General features: G+C 48.5%; 1 protein-coding gene across 1 annotated transcript in view; it reads right to left on the bottom strand.

Annotated features, from left to right (window-relative positions):
• Positions 1-13,305, bottom strand: part of LOC144132570 (peroxisomal ATPase PEX6-like) — a 75,310-nt gene extending 62,005 nt beyond the window's left edge. The window contains exons 1-5 of the mRNA XM_077665062.1: positions 12,230-13,305; positions 10,630-10,769; positions 5,820-6,047; positions 3,354-3,525; positions 2,049-2,182 (exon numbers count right to left, since the gene is read on the bottom strand). Of these exons, the coding sequence (XP_077521188.1) occupies positions 2,049-2,182; positions 3,354-3,525; positions 5,820-6,047; positions 10,630-10,769; positions 12,230-12,814 (1,259 nt within the window). The 5' untranslated portion in view covers positions 12,815-13,305. The remainder of the gene's footprint in view (positions 1-2,048; positions 2,183-3,353; positions 3,526-5,819; positions 6,048-10,629; positions 10,770-12,229) is intronic.
• Between the last annotated feature and the right edge of the window lie 7,592 nt (positions 13,306-20,897).

The raw sequence follows: 20,897 nt of genomic DNA, 5'->3' as shown, positions 1-20,897 counted from the left end.
TTGAAAAGTCCAAACCATCTCTTTGTCACAATTCAGATTACATTTAAAGAGAGAGCATTAGTATCCTCATGTCGGAAAAAAAATTGGCAGTGGTTTAGCACTGGTTAAACCTGGAATGATGTGATGGCTACAGCTGGCCGAGTGGAACTTGCTCAGTTGAATTGCAAAGTCAGTCTTTCGACGCTTTGTTTCGCTGGGCATTCCTTCTTCATCTTCGTCCCACTTGACACGGCGCATGCGCAAAGCTGTGCCAGCTCGGTTTCGCCGCCGCGCCGCCGGCAGCAGCAGCTGCTGCGCACCGCATGGCTGGTCACGTGACCAACCAAGGGACAAACCACGTGATCGGCCACGGCACCGCGCTGCTGGCAGCTGCTCTGCACCACGTGACCAACCAAGTGACAGTGCGGCGGCGACGCTACGCTCAAGGCTCGAAATGCTATCGTAATGTAGCTATCACTACAAAACTGTCTGGTGTCGCTGACCGTTTGAAGCCTCGCAGTCAGAGCAGCCGGAGCCACTCTGGCAACCTGCCCATCAGACTGTGAGCAAACTGACTACCGTGGTATGTGCCACCTTAATTCATGTTTGTTTGCAACAGGTTGCTCAGGAAGAGCAGCCTGGGCTGCACAAGCCCCACTGGTGGCAGCTCCTGCCATCGCAGGGCAGTGGTACACCGCTCAACCGCTGCACCACAGCGCCAGGAGTGGCAAGAGGACTCGCAGGGATCCATGAATGTAAAGCAGAGAATGACCGATTCCGCACATATATGTACATTAACCCATTACTGCTGCCGAGTCATACGCTTAGGCCGAACTACAACAGGATCAGGAGCAACAGAAAATTCTGACGCATTCAAGCAATCCACCAAGGATCACCTATGAGTTTTCGTTCTAAAGTGTTTCATCACCGTGTGCTTCCTTTCTCAGAAGGCAATGGCCAACAACTTCTGTTCTAAAGCCCAAGCTTGGCAGAAAACTTCATCCTCACAACTGAAGAAGTGGGAAGCGCTCCATGTGTCCAAATTTGTGCAGTAGAGGGTCGCACCAGAGGCATGCTGCCACCTGACAGCATGGTCACACGGCTGCTATTTTCGACCAAAACTGACAGTGCAACCTCATCGCCTCACAAATTCACACTTGGGAGTAACGGAAGTGGCACAACTGTTTAGGTACAAAAGAGAAAGTGGCCAGGACAGCCACATATGCATTACCCAATTTTCCTGCCAAAACTACCAAACCAATGAGCATGCTTTTTGGCAATATCCTGTTCCCATAACACACCGGCATCGACTTCATGCATGGTTTCAATATTCTCTTCAAGCATTAGGACACCATAATTACCACAGACAGAAGACATTTCTAAATCACTACACCATGGCACACCGTGTAGGTTGACCGCTATGGCTGCATCCAATTGCATGGAATGCAACGGAAAACGCACTGGAAAGCCGAGGCAAAGGCGTGCAGCAAACTTCAACGAAAGCTTCAATCTATTCATTTCACAAACATCGTGTTTCCTGCACTACCGCAGCTTCAGAGACGCTGCAATGTTTCTGATTCACTGTAACTTGTCGCTGTTTGCGTGATTGATCATTTAAAAGCAATAGCTAGCACAGCAGGCTACTGAAGCCTTCAAGACCAACACTTAAAACCAAGCCAGGTACAAATCTCTGAGGTCACGCAGTTAGCTACCACTGCCATGCTGCTGCTAACATGAAGATACAGTGCCCCCATCCCCCGTTTACCCGGCCTAACACCTCACCTGGCAATTTTGAGGCAGCGCAGCCTCACAAAAGCATTGTTTTGTTCACCGCGTGCCCAGGCCACCAAGGTGTAGTGGTGCAACCCATTCACATTCAAATCAACAGGCTGTGGTTTGTACAGACTCCAACAGAGCATAAACTGACCAAGTCATACAGGTCAAATTATTCAGAGATTCAAATTAATGAAGTTCAAATTAACGATTTTTCACTGTACAAAAACTTATGCCAAAATGCATATGCTCACGAGAAACAACAGTGACCGTCCTATGCAGCAGAGCTGTCTCACCTAGGTCGTGAGAAGTGGGCTCTGAGCAGATCCACGCACTCAATGGTGCTGCTGTATGCTGGACTGCGGACAATAGCCAGGGAGAACTCTTGGGCCTCGGGTGGGGCCGCACTCTTTGGGCCAGATGGGGCCTCCTGAAAGGCAGAGAGAGAAAGATTAGAGAAGCACATCTGAAGCAAAGATGAAATGGTTCAGATTGTGGTGCCTGGGCGAAGCCAAGTCCAAGCCCCTGTTTTGTGCAAATAAGAGCCAAATGCAAGACAAGCTGGTCAGAACTGTTAAAGCAAAAGCCAACTGACTTCTTGAGTGGTGACAAAAAGAAACACTTGGACTGCAAGAAATGTCAATTCAAGCTGAGGCATTTGTCTGATGGCAGTATTAATAATAACAATAATTATAATAATAATAATAATAAGAAGAAGAAGAAGAAGAAGAAGAAGAAGAAATCCCCTATATGCTCACGTACTGAAAACACTTTTTCAAGAAAAGTTGACATCAATTCAAGGAGTGTCAACAGATGTTTTTGGGAGTTGAAATTTGCTATCATACTCCCGCCCGCCGGCCTGCCCGACTGTCTGTCCATCTAGCATCAACAAAAACAAGCGGTCAGACGCATTTATGCCACCGGTATTTAGCATTGTTCACTTCGAAATGCTGTATAACCACGCAATCCAATGATGGGCTCAGAACTGGTCAGTACCTACCTGGTCATGCAGGCATTCTGCACAAAGAGTCCGAACATCCGTCCGAACATCTCGGGCCCGACCTGGTCTATTCAGCTGCTGCGCCAGTTCATGCCACCCGAGTGCACCTCCCTGGCATTTTCTCGGCTTTCATCATCAGTGTATGTGAATGAAGTTTCCACCATTCCAGATTTCACAACCCCTGCCCTGTAGTCCTGGCTGACCACAGATACACGGTCTGTGTTCCTCGGTCAGGACCTGGGCTCATGCAGCTATGCATCTGCCTGGCATGTTCCCATCCGCTGACCCTTAATATTGGACCACAACAAACTGTTTCGAGTGCAGAGTCACCAGATCAGGACAGTCATGCTGGACATCAACAGCCATCAAGACGTTATGTCAGCCAACCAAGTCAAACTGGCTCATATTGATACCGCCACAGCCACTGCCATGACAACGACCCTTACCACATTGTCTCCCATCCTCAGCTCCAATGGGACCTTCAAGTTAATGCTAAGCAATTAAATCACACTGGAAACATGCGCTTACTTGTGAACGTTCTTGGCATCACAAGGAGCACAGGAAAGCATTTTTGGAAAAGGAAAAATTGCCAAGTCAGTACCAGGCGGAGCCGTGCCGTCGGTCGGACAAGCAGGATAGGTCGGTCCCGGTTGTGCAGGTGGAACCACAGGTGGGGGCCCATGTAGACCACATCCTCCGCCACTGCACCGCCACTCGCCATCTCGCTCTCCAGAATCTGCAGCTTGTCCAGGCTGTACACCACCACCTGCCGGCTACAACAGGAAGCGAAAAACTGTAACCAGAGGTCTGCTACTGCTCGGGCAAGTGGCAGCAGCAACGGCTTCTGTGATGTCCCCCGATACTAAGGTTGCTCAGCACAAGGCGAGCACAATGTTACGTCGAAACACGAAGCCATATTGTTTGAAATATGCACCAAATTGCCCAGCAGCAAGTTTTACTCAATTACTTTTTTTGTGACGCCTCTGCTTGTCAGCTATCACAAACAGTTTGCCTTTGAAGGTGTTTCTACATGAAGCCATCTCGCCATCTTGTCTCGCTTTAGAGCCCAATTAGACATAGCGCCATAAAAATATAGGTTGCACCACACCCCAAAAACAAAACACATGCAGCGTGACAGTGACAATGTTCAAAAATTCTCGTATCTTCTTTCGTGTTGTCACCATGCTACATGTGCTTTTAAAGTCTAATAGTCAGGTTGAACCAACTAACCCAGCAGCAAGTGTAACCGAACTGCTATTGTACAGACTTGAGGAAGGCTCAGACAAGACGAGTACTTGAAAGAAACGTGGAAATGACAACCGACGCTTGCCACGTGCAGCTGCACTCATTCTGCTGCTGTGGTTCATCAGAGCAGAGCTTGGTTTAGCAAATCAAGGGATACACTGAAGTGTACAGGCTTCTGCTTTACTAACCGGGCACAATAAAAAGGAAAGTATGAGACTGATGCATTAGTCACAGTGACAACTTCTGGCAACCTCTCCGCATGCCCTGTTTGTAATTTCACATCACAATCTTCTGAACATTTATAAAAAATTTGAAAAGCAAAACTGCACATTCTGTGTGCTTGCAGCATCTACAGAAAGCTACTCCACAGGGAGAAAGAGAGAGCCGGGAGACAGAAGAGGAATTGAGGATGTTAACCAGGCTCAGGTTCTATTAGCGAACATACCCAAGGGGGAGAAAGTTACCAAAGGGATCTTACCTTTCTTTACACAATACTAAGTCAGTGGCAAAGATATGCAAGCTTATACTAAGCCTCACATTTGCATGTTCTAACTGGAGCTTACACACTGCCAAGAACCCTTCACCTCTTCCCTCCACATCCTCTCCCTCTGCTCGGCGGACCCTCCCCCACATGGCGCAGAGGACCTCCAGACCTGGGAGGACTGGGAGACGCTGCTGCGCTGGGAGGACCTGGCCGTGCATACCATCGCCAACGGTCCACTGCCAGTGTTATTGAACTCAGGAACATAAACACTTGAGTGCAGTGGGGTCGTCCAGGGACCCAGGGGTGTGCCTCGAATTTCTCTCCATTTACGCAATGCAGTTTTCCTTTAAGTACTATACTTCATTATTTCATTCCAGTGAGATTAACTGTAAGTATTGGACAAACAGGGAACAATCATTGACAGATTAGTGGGAGAAAAATATTGAGTGCCTGATATAAATGAGCAAAGCTAAAGCTAACTGTGAGATCCTTGGACATAATGTTCAGAGACCAGAAAGCAGGTGAAGCCCTTTACCTTTAAGACATCAATCTTACAATTTGTGAAAGATATGGAGCCGTGCGAAATTATAGCTTTTTGCAAACTCCTCATAAAACAAAAAAATTAGCAGTGGCTTAGCTCGGCTATGCCAGGATATACGTAGCGTGAGCTACGCTGAACCGCTGAGCATCAATTGCCATAGAGCAGCAATTTCGCTCTCCTTCTCCGTGGCTATACCACACTGGCAAACGCCCCGCTACATGTATACCCCCACTGATACATCTGTGCATGCACACAAAATGAGATGCGCTATCAAGCAGCTGCGACGCAGCGTCAGACTTGGCTAATGCGCAACAGAGGCGCACAGCTGGGCACGCGCCGGCGCCAGTGCGTCTGCCACGGCTATGAAGTCACTCCTCTGGAATGCGCAGACCAGCTCCGGCGCGCCAGCTGTGAGCCGTGTGACGTCACTGCTCCTCGTGCATGCACAGCATGGCTCTCCAGGAGCCACGCGAAACTGCTCAACCTCGGCCAGTGTAGCTCACGCTACAAAAACTGCCAAGGAGGTAAGCCCAAAATCTAGAGCTCCACACTCTACAGTGCCCATTGCAGGCAGCCAAAACAACTGTGCCAAACTGCTCGTAAAGTTTAATGCCACAATGAAAATAGCTGATCCTTCAGTTCAAAAACGGCACATATGCCTGCTAGCACCTAAAAGACCTCTCCAAAGAAGGTGAAAAGATTATTTAATTTTTACAGAGCTTCATAACTGATGGTTTTAACAAACTCTAGGCGCAGAACTCCTAAGCTCCATGCCAGCACTGATTTTAGTTCCTCACATCAGACGTTGTTCAGCTCCTACGGTGCCAGGATCATGCAGCCATGCCTTAGCCCATGATCCCTCGTCGAGACGCATGGCAGTCATGGCTGAGTTGGTGAGGAAGACGCAACTGAGTGGATCAGCCATCGACGGGATGTTGTGCTCTGGCAGCTGCGGAAGGATGTGCACCCGCAGAAGGTCTGGGGGCTGCCTCCGCGAAATCGCACTGGCCGCTGCCACCGCCAAGCTGCACAGTGGGGGCACACGTACAGAAATGGTCTCTCAGCGTTTGTCCACTGTTTAAAAAGCAAAACGCTTTGAATCAGTGCTGTAGGGGCCTCGAGGCGAGAGTTAATAAAATCAGTGAACAGAAACGTCAGAGAAACACTCAGAATTTCTCCACCCAACAGCTCGTCAAAACAGTGGCCAAAGTCCATGGGGGGCACTAAACGCTAGCATTGAGTTATACCATGGTGCGGTATTAGCACAATTAATATGCAGTGGTACTGGAACCCAGCTCTGGTACAGCACTGCACCGAAGGCCTGCACAGCTGAGATTTGCAGCGCGAGATATTTGGGCCAGGGAGGAATGAAACATACAACTCTAATAGAAAAAACAGGAGTGACCGCTTGGTAAAATGCAGCGAAGCTTCTTAGTTAAGTACCAGATAGTGCTAAGCTATCAAATGTGGCACAATGACTCAGTTAAAGCATTCTTGTCCAGGACAATGCCATTTTTGTTTGCAATAGTTGGCCGGACAGACGTTGGATGCGATCAAGATGTTCGTAAATTTTCATCAAGAAGGAGAACTCAAATGGACAATCAAGACAACTCCCAATTTTTATTTTTAATAAAAGTCAATTCCATGGTTCTATGTGGGTATGGCAGCATTTGATGGCCAGCAAGAGATGGCCAGCATTCACTGCCGAGAAAATTGCACCATCCACTAGTCGATTCAAACTCGTGATGTATGCACTGTAAAGGACTCTGCGATCACCACTTAGGAGTGAACGGCACAGCAGCCTGACATCTGGAATCCACATCCGAAAGACTGTGCTGATGCATAGCAGTTTACTTGCAAAACTGGCCAATGGAGGCGATGCCTGTATTTTGCTCTTTAATGAAGCCTTTCGAGCTCACAAACGTTCTGTTTTTGGTGAAAGTAGCGTCTGTCATTAACATTCCAACAGGCCAACTTCATATACAGCCAGACTTCAACTGTTCTTTTGAGCCCTTCAATGGCAGACCGGAGTTCTGTGGCACATCTTGAGCCCACAATGCTTGAAATGCTGCTCTGCGCAATGACGACACCACAATGACAGAAAGCCGCATCTTCGAACCAAAATGCCAGCACTGTGGTTTTGCTGCTCAAGGTGACTCAGACTGTGCAGGATTTCCATAAGTTATAGCGCGAGAAAACAAGAATTTTGTCCTTTGTGTCCTTTTAACTATTTCCATAGTGCGCTTGTGTCAAATACCTTGCCGGTGCAACTGATACAGTGCTATCAAAACCAGGCCTTTCCGAAGCTATCGTGGTCAACTTTTGTTCTGTTTTGAATGTTACCAAGCCCTAGCTGGGCCAGCCTCCTCATGCAGAAATGCTCAAGGACCTTCACAAGCACCTGTAGACCCCTTGGATGTGCTGTCAGTGGTTTGTAAACCTAACCGAAGAGGACACGGCCACCAGCAATTCATGAATGAAATCTTTACAGAACGGTCACCAAATTTACACACTTCACTGAACAGTCTACAATCAGGACAGATGTGAAAAATTAGAAACTACAAAATTTCTTCAAACCGGTCTTTGCCATTTGTTTTGGTAATGTCACAGTGCATAGCGGCCAAAGCGTCCAAGTCTTCTGGTTAACTGCTGAAACTTATGCAAGGCCTCTGACAGCAATGTTATAGTTTTCTAAGGAGCACTGAAAGCTGTTTGAAATCAGAAAAAGATGCACCTGTTGCATGGAACAAACATAAACATTCTTTTTAAAACAAGACTAGGCCCTTGCACACCGTTATAGCAGCACTCAGCACCTTCTCACCTCACACCTTTTTTGCCACATACCTGTCTTGACCTGGACTCCTTTTTTCGTCCTTAGTTACACTTAGTACGTGAGGACATGTCAAAATATTAGCTTACGCACTTCTTTTATGATAAACTGGCAAACAAGAAAGCTAATAGTTAAGTATGCTAAAAAGGAGCTTTAGCTTTTATATAACTATGTTTGCAAGCAGTATGTAGACCAGACTTCAACTGTTCGAAATTCAAAACTTAGATGTGCAATTTGTTTCACCATCCATTTTTACTGTTCACATCTCCTTCAAAGTCCGAAAAAGCCTTGCAGTGTGAGTTGGAGCTTTTAAAGGGGCACTGAGGAGAACTCTATCGATTTTTTTTTTGTTAGCAAAATCTGATAGTTCGCAATTTCATGGTATTGTTGCCGCTTGTCCGGGAGCGAAAGATGCATTTATTTCAAAGAAATTTGGATTGAAAGTTTAAAAAGCTTTTCCAGCCACTCCGATTCAAACTCAAGAACTGTTATGACGTCACGGAGAACTCTTATGACGTCATAGGACGGAGCGATGTGAAACGTGACGTAAACACAGACTCCGTGATTTCTGGTGCCTAGCGGTGCGGTATAGCAGCTGCCGAAATGAAGGCTACCGCCACAGCATGTTAAAGGCATCTATCGGGGGTCGCTACTGTTGCTTCGTTTACGTTTGCACCGGCGTCTTGCCAGCGTTACGATGGATCCCGTTCCCGAACACGACGACGTAGTTCTCGCAAAAACTCTGGCCTGCATTTCAGCGACCTCAGCCCCACAGAGCGTGCGATGCTTTTGAAGGAGCGCGGTTAAGTTAGGCGCCGGCGGGTCATTTTCCCCTTCCGCCGTGAGCAGCCGCTGCAAACTAAATATCATAACCCCAGTGTGGGGAGTCGCGAGGGGCCGGGACAAGGTCGACGCGTTGCGCCCATCGGAGGCTGGCCGGGGCTTTGTAGTCAACGGATTGTGATTCCTTGAATAACGCGGTTGCACGGTGCAGCAGGCGGTGTCGAGGTCTCCCACGGTTGCAAGGGCCTAGTTACTTATTTATTTTATTGCCACAAAAAAAGCAAAAACGAATGGGTGCTCAAGGGCGGTCGCGTTTAAAGTTGGAGGCTTGAAACCGAAGCTGACGCACGACGCTTCAACAGCTTCCGCTAGATCCAACGGGTCCACTAGATCGGGCTTTCTCACCCACTTGCATGTACCTTCAGATGTGTACTGTGAATGGATTAAATTAGCCGAGAGCTCGAACAGAACAGCTTCGCCCAACTGCCGAAGCTATCGAATTACGTCACAACGCGCACTTCGCCGTGGAGCCGAATCAGTCTGGCCGGGCTGGCGGCAGCTGGCGCACTCGGCGCGAAATAGAGACATGCTGCAAGACTCCGCCAGTGCAGTGCAGTCAGTGTGCCGAAGCCGCCGAACGGGTCGGCGGTCAAGCGCAGTTGATGTATAGAGGGTCTCGCTTTGGACAGCGTGACGGCGCCGTGCAGGACGCGCGCACGCATTACGCCAGAGCATAAACGCGCCTTAACAGAGCCTGCGCTTAACCGCTAACCAACGTATTCAGTGGCGGCATCTATGGGAGCCACTTAAACCCCCCGCCCACCGACTGAATAAAAAAAAATCCTGTGCCGAGGCTCGGAATCGAGCTAGGCTTTTGGCGTTTGAGGCAGAGACGCTGCCACTCCGTCACGACAGCTCATGGTATAACTATCAATAAAGGCGCATCTAGTGAATGCACTCTACCGATGCAGAAATCTCTGCACTTTCGCTGCGTATATTCTGGCCTAACAAAGCGAAGCCATCAGAAATTTTTCTTAACTGCCTTGTACCTTGTCTCCCGTCCCTAATAAACGGTTTCCGTTAAGTAGTTTGAAGTTGACTGGCACAGCCGGGAATGTTTCGCCGGGCGAGTGTGCGAAGACACAAGTGCTCTTTATACTGCGAATTGCCTTGTACGATCACCGACCATCGTGCCATCATAGTTTTTCATCATAGTTTTTCACGCAAAGCTCATAGACGCGAAGCACCATAACAAATCGAAACTCTCCTGGCGGCCTGTGGCACCACCAAGCATCAGTTTTCTTTGCTTCCAACATACAGGTTGCCTTTTGCCTGTCTTCCTTGTGTGATAAAAGTGCACTATTGGTTTTAAATTAAAACTTACTTCCATATTGAACCGCGCAACCTTCCTTTGTCAGCCTCAGAGATTCGCGATGCCATGTAGGAAGAGAAATTCCTCCAAGGTGGTGACTCTTGTCCTATAACGTTACCACAGTTGTACTTGCGAGATTGGCCTGTGGCGGCGATACCTGTATTTTGGTTCTTGCTATTTCTACCTTACAAGAACTTTGTTTTCAGTAAGAGCGGCGTTTTTGTGATCAGGAGCTGGTATCCTATCGATACAAGCCAACTTAAATTTCTCCTCAGTGTTCCTTTAAGGGAATGCTGCTGTTGACTGAAATGTTAAGGGTAACTGCCGCAAGAAAGCAATATGCTATCTCAAGAGAATGAACAGCTATTAACCAGTCTACCAGTCATATTTTAATCCAGAGTTAGCCATCAGAAGCTTTCACCGTTAGCAATCCTAAACACAGCTCAACAAACCAATTACAGGCACCGTATTCAAAATCGAGTTATCGATATCGTTTGCAATGTTGCCTCACAACGTCCACTTCACACAGCTTTGGTTGTCTACACCAGGAGGATTTTCTCAGATTCTGAAATTTCTTCAAGATGCCTGTAGTATTGCGTCAAACTGGTGGACGGCTGCCCACCTGTCATGTTTGCTCCAGTGAGAGGACTGAAGGATTCTGCTGGTGTACAAGATGGTCCCAGCCAACTTTGCAACGTCATCACGCGATGCAACAGACTCTCCACCTGGCGAATGCTCCAACGATGATCGGATGACCACAACCTGCATGGCATGCATGCACCGTTTCAGTTCTGTGAAGCAGACTGAACTAAATGTGAGTCACACAAAAGGCTTCGTAGCTGATTAAAAATAACAAGAAAGAACCACTCAAACAAAAAAAAAAAAACTTCAACCACGTATAAGCAGCACAGAAAACTCAAATGGCTTTAAATATGTTTATAGCTTTCCTTCGAGCTTCAGTCGTTTTTGCCATCTTTCTTATTTAAATGGATTATTTCTGAAGGATCACAACTGGAAATTTAGAGACGCTATATCGCCTGTGTCTCTGACTAGTGTGCACTTTAGCATTCAGCTGGAAATTTATCCTGAAGTTCTTATTTGCTCCTTCTGAAGCAGAGTACTACAGAAATTCAAATTTGCTGCAGGATTTAAGAACTTAATGTGGTGAAGCGTCCTCTTCCATCTGTGGAAGTTTGTGTGGAAATGTGAACCTGTAGTTTTTCCCTTGTCCAACATTACTTCTTTGTCCTTGAAGAGCTATGCTGTGAAAAAAACAAGTTGTCTCGTAAGTAAAGCCTCTAGAAAAGTAGTTTGAGAATGTGTAAACTTTAAGAAAGATGTGCCCCAAGCCCAACCAGGATTCTGCGTCAATGTGGTGACAAGAGTAACTCTGGGAAGATGATGCAATGTGCATTCAGCACGCAGCTTCCACAATGCATTTCGAAGCAGGTTGCAACAAGCAATTTGGAGAAATGCGCCGCTTTCCAGTCATTTCACATGCAAGCGAAAACGGTAGCGAATACTGCCGCCGCAGCACTAAAACTTGTTTTGAGTTGTTGCAGCTGCCGAAAGCTCGAGCGGAGAGGTTCCAACAAAATGAAAATATTTTGCTGCGACGCACCACTCAGTTTGCTCAGTTGCTCTGCATGTGAACCAGCCTTTACTCTTGGGCTCCAATTTTCAGGCCACTATTATTTCAGTGCAAGTCATTCGTGGACATGAACAGCTGCTGTCAACTGACTAGTGAGACTCTAGACACCATAGCACTGTTTATGCATGCAAAACCTTTGGTCTCAAGGTGCCTTGCAACACAAATGATAGCTCACGTGGTACCGCCTGCAAAAAAAAAGGCTGACCCAAGTAACGTCTACAGTTCCTAAGGTTTGCCCAATTTGCTGGCATGCCAATCTTTCCTTTGAAAAATTTCTACAGTTTCAAAGGTCCCATAAAGCTTAGGTTGGAAGGTGACAGAGTGATGAAGTGACAGATAGCATCATGATAGCCGTCAACCTCATAAAAATTCAATGTTCAGTGCTATCTATGCGACTTCGAACTGGAATTACCTGACTCGTTTCATCCCAACGTAAACGTCGTGCTCGTTAAGAACTCTGGAGCAAAAAGGACCACATTCTTTATGCTGCCCGTAACAGCACACTGACTTCCTTAAAGTTCGCATTCTTTAGAAGCATTCGTTTTCGGCCCCTAGCGGAGAGCGGCGGCACCTGTGTCTCCGGCACGATGAGCCCCTGGCGGGTCGGTTCGCAGTCGACCACGAGCACCGAGTCGCCCTCGAAGGCGGCCAGGCTGTCGTCCATGCGGCACAGGATGCCAGCAGCACCGCGCTCGTCCCGCTCCCCGCCCCCCAGGGCCTCCCAGAGACGCGGGCCATTCAGCTTCTCGTAGGCTTCGGCGCCCCTCGCCAGCAAGGACACCTTCGCGAGACGCGGGCAGCGCACACCGCACAGCACGTCGACTTCGCGGTGGGCCCATTTGGGATGCCGCCTCCGGAACTCCCGCGTCACGAACAGCCTGACGGACTCCCCGGCCGACGAAGGTTCAGCCTCGGCGGCCGGCGCTCCGCCGACAATTTTGTAGTTGACGAAAAGACCCGGAGACCTCAGAGCGACGTTTTCGGGAGATACGAGGGCGAGGGTGCCGTCGTCGTCGGAGGGGTCAGCCAGTAGCTGGTCGGCAGTGGTTTTGCTGATCCTGACGTGCAAGGACTGACCGAAGCCGTCGCCGCTGGACGACTCGTCAAGGAGTTGCACCTTCGCTCGAACGCGCTTCTTCACCGCCGCAGGCATCATTTGCGGCCACTGGCGAGCCGCAGCTTACTGGCGTACAAACTCGAGAAACGAAGCGAAGTGGGTTCCCACTGAGATGGGGCGACGAGCGAAGAAGACTTCCTTGTCCGCGGAATGCGGGCCTAGGATAACATCAGTAAACGCAGCACAGCACTGACAGCTTCTCAGCTCAGGTTGGGTTCGTTGTCGTGTTGAGCTGGTATCACCGGACGTTATCTCAGGGTGTGTGCAATCGAGACGCGGAACTTCCGAGCCACTATCAAAACTTCCCGCACTTGGGGATGATGTCACGCACGCGCAGTGCGCACATAAAGTAATGAAGCGAACATCTGCTGAAACTTCGGGCACTTTGCACATAAGAAACACAATCACGTGCGCACACACTGAACAACAGGTGACCAGAGGAACATTTCGGAGCACATTAAAAAACGATCGAGACGAACTCAAAACCGCGGTATGGTGGCCGTTTACTTGGCGTAACCATATTAGCTGTCGTTGCCTGTACAGTATTTTAAAAACTGCCTAAATTTAGCAGAATCATAGCAAAAAACAACATGTTTGCACGATCATTTTTTATATTTATGTGCCAACTTTGAATTTTTTTAGTACTGTAACGCGTTTTGTTGAATTGTTTTGGTACTGGAATGCGTTTTATTTTTGTATAAAGACCAGAAAATTTTATTAGGACCCTGCACTGATCTGCTGCTGGATGCCGCATTCCCGCTTTCCGAAAGTTCGAACCCGACCGCGGCGGCTGCGTTTTTATGGAGGAAAAACGCTAAGGCGCCCGTGTGCTGTGCGATGTCAGTGCACGTTAAAGATCCCCAGGTGGTCGAAATTATTCCGGAGCCCTCCACTACGGCACCTCTCTTCCTTTCTCCTTTCCCTCGCTCCTTTATCCCTTCCCTTACGGCGCGGTTCAGGTGTCCAACGATATATGAGACAGATACTGCGCCATTTCCTTTCCCCAAAAACCAATTATTATTATTATTACTTTCCGAAGTGGGCGCAAGTCATGGAGGAGCCTTCCTCCATGGCGCAAGTGAAGCCACCGGAAGTTCTATGTGTGCTGTGCACTTCTATGCAGAAAGTCGCGTCTTTCGCCCTTCGGTTCTCAGTTTTTCGCGTTGTTTTCGTATAAAGTCAACGCGAGAATAGTGTGCATTGTTTGGGGAACCCTGTAATTTCAGAGAAACAGACGAAAACAGGCATGCAGGTCTCACCATGCCGCGGCAAAGGGGTACGTGCATTAAACACTATTTTCTGATCTGGTTCTTGTCTTCCGAGCGTAATTAGGGGAAGTAGTGGAATGACGATGAGTCTAGGTCATCTTAAAAACAAATTTTCGTGTTGCAAAGAAAAGGCAATGGTGCCGAAATCCTGAAACTCGAACTGCCGCTATTTCAGTTTCGGGTTGGTGGCGGACGATGTCTCTTCTCATCGACGGCAGGTGACGTTTATCGCTTTAGTGTGTCATTTACCTTCCATACGTGCTTTTAATCTAACTCAATAGCACAGCCACGTTTCACCTACACAGCACGAGAGAAACGACTGACGAGAAAGACGAATGCAGCAGCGCATGTGACAAGCACAGTTTGAAGTGAACTGTGCCAAGCATCGCACGAATAACAGCCCATTCAGGCATAATTTGCAACAGCACGAAACAGTACCTGATACGCTTCGATGAAAAAGCAGTAACATATACTTTTTGGACGCGCTAATGTGAACCAGCAGAACACCGACGGCACCTCACCAGATTGTGGCCTCGCTCCGGTTCGGTCTGAACATAATTCGGTAAAATGGTGCACTGCAAAGTCAGCTGCCTAATGAAGGTTTCCACCTATTCTTTCTTAACTTTATCCCTCATTCATGGTATAACTTTGGCTTAGAGCGTGACAACATACATCACAACAAAGAGCAGAGTTGGCGACGCTAGCGCAACGGGACGACACAGAGATGAGCAGACGAGGTTCCGTACGTACTGGGCTTCTTCGATTATCAGTCCCGGACTCACCGCGGACTCGCCATGACGCCAGACCGACGCTCGTTTTTCTCCGCCAGGGCGCGAAGCTCCGCCCACCAGTCCGCTGCCTGCCGGAAGCGCGCTCGATTTTCTCCGTCCGGCTCACCGTGGACTGCCGGAGCTGCCGGCACCCGCACTAAAAAGTTCTAGCCACCCTACCCGCACGAGCCGGCAGCTAGCAGACGACGCTGCCAGAGACGATAGCAGACGATCGATTCACGCGCCTGCGCATTTGGCGCCTCTGCGCTCATTTACGCGCGCTTTCGCTCCTTTGTTTGCTCCTTTGTTTTGACGTGAATGGTTGCGCGACATGGCTGCTGAAATCGTTGTGCTGGACGGAGTGCAGACGCTCGCGTACCCGGAGCTTGGCCCGGACGGCATGCCCGTCTTTGAAGAAGGATTGCCGGTTTATGTCACTGGGCTTCTTCGATTTACCGGGCTCTGATAGTCCTCGGGCAGCTCGCGGTTTCCTGTCAAGCAGGAAGCTACGTCATGATCACGTGCGAGCGGTGCCAGCCGGCCGTCCGCGGGCAGTCGGCGCAGTCAGCAGTCAGAAAAAAACGAGGAGGGGCGCGAGAATGCCGGTCGAGGAATTTGGCGCGCTTTTCGGAGCAGACCACTTGCTGGAGTCCGATAGTTCCGACTCGGAAGATTCCGACGAGGAGGATTTTGGCGACACATTTATAATGTGCCTTCTACTTGCACAACTGGAACGGCAGAACCGGCACAGAGTGCAATTATATGTCGAAGAGGTTGTGCCGCGCTACTTGGATTTTGAGTTCAGCAAGCTTTTTCGCCTTTCTCGCTCTACAGCAGCTACTCCAGTGGAGGAGTTTCAGCGCTCGTGTTTCTATCCCGAGGGCCTGAGAGGGAGGCCAAAAATATCGGCCGAGAAGACTGTTCTTATAGCGCTTACTTACATCGGGACGCAGTGGGCGCTATATCAGATCGCTGACAAGTTTGATGTCAGTGAGTCGACGGCTCATGTCGCTGTAAGCCGAGTACTGGACTTTCTGTGGTCCATAAGTGCACGGGAGATCTGCTGGCCGGATCGAGAAGAGCAGGCGAGAAACAAGCGAGCATTTCGAGCTCTGCTAACTCGCCAAGGGGAGCCAACTGGCCTGCCAGACGTGATCGGCGCAATTGACGGGTGCCATGTTCGCATTTCGAGGCCAACCGAATCGGAAGAGAGCTACTACAACAGGAAGAAATTTCACTCAATATTACTGCAAGGCGTGTGCAATGCGGACATGATGTTCACGGACGTGTTCATCGGTTTCCCTGGGAGTGCTCATGACGCCCGAGTCCTACGGCACAGCTTCCTGTTCGAGGACTCAGCTTTGAAATGCGAAGGTAAGGAGCATTTTATAACTTGGCAACTTAAGGGCGCTTTGTAGAAACAGTATGAAGAGAATAAGAAAAAAAAAGGGGGGGGGGGGTAGCCACACACAAGTAAGAGTGCGAGAAGGGGCTTTATGTTCATTTTTTTTTCACTTTTGACTCTCTGTCCCAGTTCCTGTTTCAAATGCATCTTCGGGGTGTTGTTTCAAACATTTCGAGTTGACATTGTTTGGTGACCGTTCTCTTCTCTCCATATCACGACCCATTTGTCAAAGTACAATTAAATAATTTTAAAGCATCAAAAACTGCAAACCAAAACTCAGTTCGTGGTTAGAGTGGCTGAAAGGTCTTTCAAGGATCAAAATATTTAGCATAGAATTTGTGTGCTATTTTTGCATAGTATATACAATAGCTCAGGGTCATGGTAACAATTAATCTGCATCATTTCCAGGCGGCTACCTGCTAGGAGACGCAGCTTACCCACTACTGCCATGGCTTCTGCCTCCATATCGCCAGACAGGAGCTTGGCAGCCATGGATGGCTACTTTCAACAGTGCCCATACTAGGCAACGAGTAGTCATTGAAGGTACATTTGGCCTCGTCAAAGCTCGATTTCAGCGCTTGAACTACATAGATGTGTGGGATACATCGAAGGCTGCGTATGTTGTCTTGGCAGCATGTGTGCTCCACAATATGGCAAGGCGCCGTGCTGATGCACTGGAGAATTTGCCAGATGCCACAGACATTGACGCCGACGTTGAATCCACTGATTCCGTTGAAACAAACGAAGCACCTGCTTTTGCTGTTGCTTTAAGGGACAGCATAGCGCAAAATCTGTGCGGTAGTCCAACGGAGGCTTCTTGTGCAGAACTTGCATGTGAAGTGCCCCAGTGAATATTTTCAGATATGCACTCAAGACTGAGCCAAAACTATTGTGCAATATTTTTATTGAACATGTAAATAATACCGTTTGAAGTCACAGTGCAATGTAAACTGACAGCAAACAGAAATGGAAATAAAATTTGTACTTCCTGCATGGAACTCTATGCGTGAGATGATTGAACAGCAACAAACCAAAACAGTAACTACGAATACGCAACGTATATAACTGAGGAACAAATCACGGATTGCCTTAATAAGGGAGACGGACCAGTCAAGCTGCCTTATTTGTCACCCTGTAATTGTAAGAAAACAAACCCAAACTGTAAGCAATTAGCCTACTCATTTTCAGGCTCAACATCTGGTGGCTGACGCTCGAATCTTGCAGCAAATTTTTCGAGCGCAGCAAGACGCTGAACGTGGGCCTGCCTGCGAGCAGCCATGCGGTCCTCGTGCCTTTTTTGTCGGTTCTGTTCACCTTCGCGGAGGTGGTTGAAGAAGCCTTGTACCACGGCACGTGTTGAGTCCAGGCGGACCCTCTTTGCAGCAGTTGGTCGGTCTTGGGATGGACACTCAACGGGTACATCCCTGCCACCGGTGCTTTCGTCTCCTACTGCCGAAGCCGGACTCTGCTGAACGCTGACGGGTGCAGGTTGCAGAGATGATAGGAAATGTAGGTAGTAAATGTTCAGTGCCAATGAAAAAGGCTCACTTGAGTAAAGCTGATATTGAAGAAAACTTATCTTTTTTTTCATGAATCTAGCTATGTCCATGATTTACAGCTTAAAAACCCTTATAAAAACCCTTATAGTGCTTCTTTAAAGGAGTATCGACAACCTAAATTTCATTCGTGTTAGCACTGTAGGTGAGGAGAAAAATAAATTAAAAAAACTAAATAAATTAGCACTGTGAGGATAAAACTAAGTGGGCTTACGGAACAGTTATTCAAATTTATCGACCAACTTCAAAAAAAAAAAGAAGAGTAAACGAAAATTCCCGGATAATCACTATCAGAATCCCAGCATTTCTCTGACGTTTCTTTCGACTGCTTCAACTCCCGGAAGAAACATATATGACTAAATAAAACCAGTGATTGGGCGATAAAGAGTAATAAACTTACTCGCTTTGGGTCCGCGCAACTCCGGGCCCCAGCAAACACGGCGGGTTCACGGCGTGGCTTTTATCTAGCAGCTCACTGAGCTCCCTGGGCATAACAAATGACACCCACCTACGTTAGCAGGCGCGTCAGTTTTAAAGGAGTGATTCGAGTTAATGCTTAAATACGTGTCAACTCAGAGGAAAATCATGAGAGTGGACTCACTCTTCAAACTCGCACGACCTACGGTCGTTACCAGAACGAGAATTGTGCTCCCGCACTCGCTTGTAACCCCGCTCTGGCGTTCGCCACTTATTTTCGATTTGACTTGGTGTCAGGTTGCCTCCGAAAACCTCGGTAATCTTCGCCGCCAGCATCTCCCACATTTGTTTCTTGGTCTTTAGTCGCCTCCCGGGGCTCTCTTTGAACTCCTTATAGAGTTGAATGAGGAGCAGAGTCTTCTGCTTCGGCCAAAGCTCATCTGTCTGAGCACTGTCTGAGCTGACACCTGCTGCTTCCTGCTCGCGAGATTCGGCGCTGTCTGAGCCAACTGCACCTGCAGCTTCCTGCTCGCGAATTGCAAGGCGCAGTCGAACGCCACCTGCAAATGCGATGCTTAGCTCATAAGTGCGACAAGAATTATGATAGTCCAAGCAGGAGGCAAACGCATGAAAAGCAGTACGTACCATCAGTGACATAAACCGGCAATCCTTCTTCAAAGACGGGCATGCCGTCCGGGCCAAGCTCCGGGTACGCGAGCGTCTGCACTCCGTCCAGCACAACGATTTCAGCAGCCATGTCGCGCAACCATTCACGTCAAAACAAAGGAGCAAACAAAGGAGCGAAAGCGCGCGTAAATGAGCGCAGAGGCGCCAAATGCGCTGGCGCGTGAATCGATCGTCTGCTATCGTCTCTGGCAGCGTCGTCTGCTAGCTGCCGGCTCGTGCGGGTAGTGCGGGTGCCGGCAGCTCCGGCAGTCCACGGTGAGCCGGACGGAGAAAATCGAGCGCGCTTCCGGCAGGCAGCGGACTGGTGGGCGGAGCTTCGCGCCCTGGCGGAGAAAAACGAGCGTCGGTCTGGCGTCATGGCGAGTCCGCGGTGAGTCCGGGACTGATAATCGAAGAAGCCCACTGATGGTACGTACTGCTTTTCATGCGTTTGCCTCCTGCTTTGACTATCATAATTCTTGTCGCACTTATGAGCTAAGCATCGCATTTGCAGGTGGCGTTCGACTGCGGCTTGCAATTCGCGAGCAGGAAGCTGCAGGTGCAGTTGGCTCAGACAGCGCCGAATCTCGCGAGCAGGAAGCAGCAGCTGTCAGCTCAGACAGTGCTCAGACAGATGAGCTTTGGCCGAAGCAGAAGACTCTGCTCCTCATTCAACTCTATAAGGAGTTCAAAGAGAGCCCCGGGAGGCGACTAAAGACCAAGAAACAAATGTGGGAGATGCTGGCGGCGAAGATTACCGAGGTTTTCGGAGGCAACCTGACACCAAGTCAAATCGAAAATAAGTGGCGAACGCCAGAGCGGGGTTACAAGCGAGTGCGGGAGCACAATTCTCGTTCTGGTAACGACCGTAGGTCGTGCGAGTTTGAATAGTGAGTCCACTCTCATGATTTTCCTCTGAGTTGACACGTATTTAAGCATTAACTCGAATCACTCCTTTAAAACTGACGCGCCTGCTAACGTAGGTGGGTGTCATTTGTTATGCCCAGGGAGCTCAGTGAGCTGCTAGATAAAAGCCACGCCGTGAACCCGCCGTGTTTGCTGGGGCCCGGAGTTGCGCGGACCCAAAGCGAGTAAGTTTATTACTCTTTATCGCCCAATCACTGGTTTTATTTAGTCATATATGTTTCTTCCGGGAGTTGAAGCAGTCGAAAGAAACGTCAGAGAAATGCTGGGATTCTGATAGTGATTATCCGGGAATTTTCGTTTACTCTTCTTTTTTTTTTTTGAAGTTGGTCGATAAATTTGAATAACTGTTCCGTAAGCCCACTTAGTTTTATCCTCACAGTGCTAATTTATTTAGTTTTTTTAATTTATTTTTCTCCTCACCTACAGTGCTAACACGAATGAAATTTAGGTTGTCGATACTCCTTTAAAGAAGCACTATAAGGGTTTTTATAAGGGTTTTTAAGCTGTAAATCATGGACATAGCTAGATTCATGAAAAAAAAGATAAGTTTTCTTCAATATCAGCTTTACTCAAGTGAGCCTTTTTCATTGGCACTGAACATTTACTACCTACATTTCCTATCATCTCTGCAACCTGCACCCGTCAGCGTTCAGCAGAGTCCGGCTTCGGCAGTAGGAGACGAAAGCACCGGTGGCAGGGATGTACCCGTTGAGTGTCCATCCCAAGACCGACCAACTGCTGCAAAGAGGGTCCGCCTGGACTCAACACGTGCCGTGGTACAAGGCTTCTTCAACCACCTCCGCGAAGGTGAACAGAACCGACAAAAAAGGCACGAGGACCGCATGGCTGCTCGCAGGCAGGCCCACGTTGAGCGTCTTGCTGCGCTCGAAAAATTTGCTGCAAGATTCGAGCGTCAGCCACCACATGTTGAGCCTGAAAATGAGTAGGCTAATTGCTTACAGTTTGGGTTTGTTTTCTTACAATTACAGGGTGACAAATAAGGCAGCTTGACTGGTCCGTCTCCCTTATTAAGGCAATCCGTGATTTGTTCCTCAGTTATATACGTTGCGTATTCGTAGTTACTGTTTTGGTTTGTTGCTGTTCAATCATCTC

Source organism: Amblyomma americanum, chromosome 5 (assembly GCF_052857255.1).
Source record: "Amblyomma americanum isolate KBUSLIRL-KWMA chromosome 5, ASM5285725v1, whole genome shotgun sequence".
Lineage (NCBI taxonomy): Eukaryota > Metazoa > Arthropoda > Arachnida > Ixodida > Ixodidae > Amblyomma > Amblyomma americanum.
The sequence above is the reverse complement of the archived record's forward strand: the minus strand, read 5'-3'. Positions and strand labels throughout refer to the sequence as shown.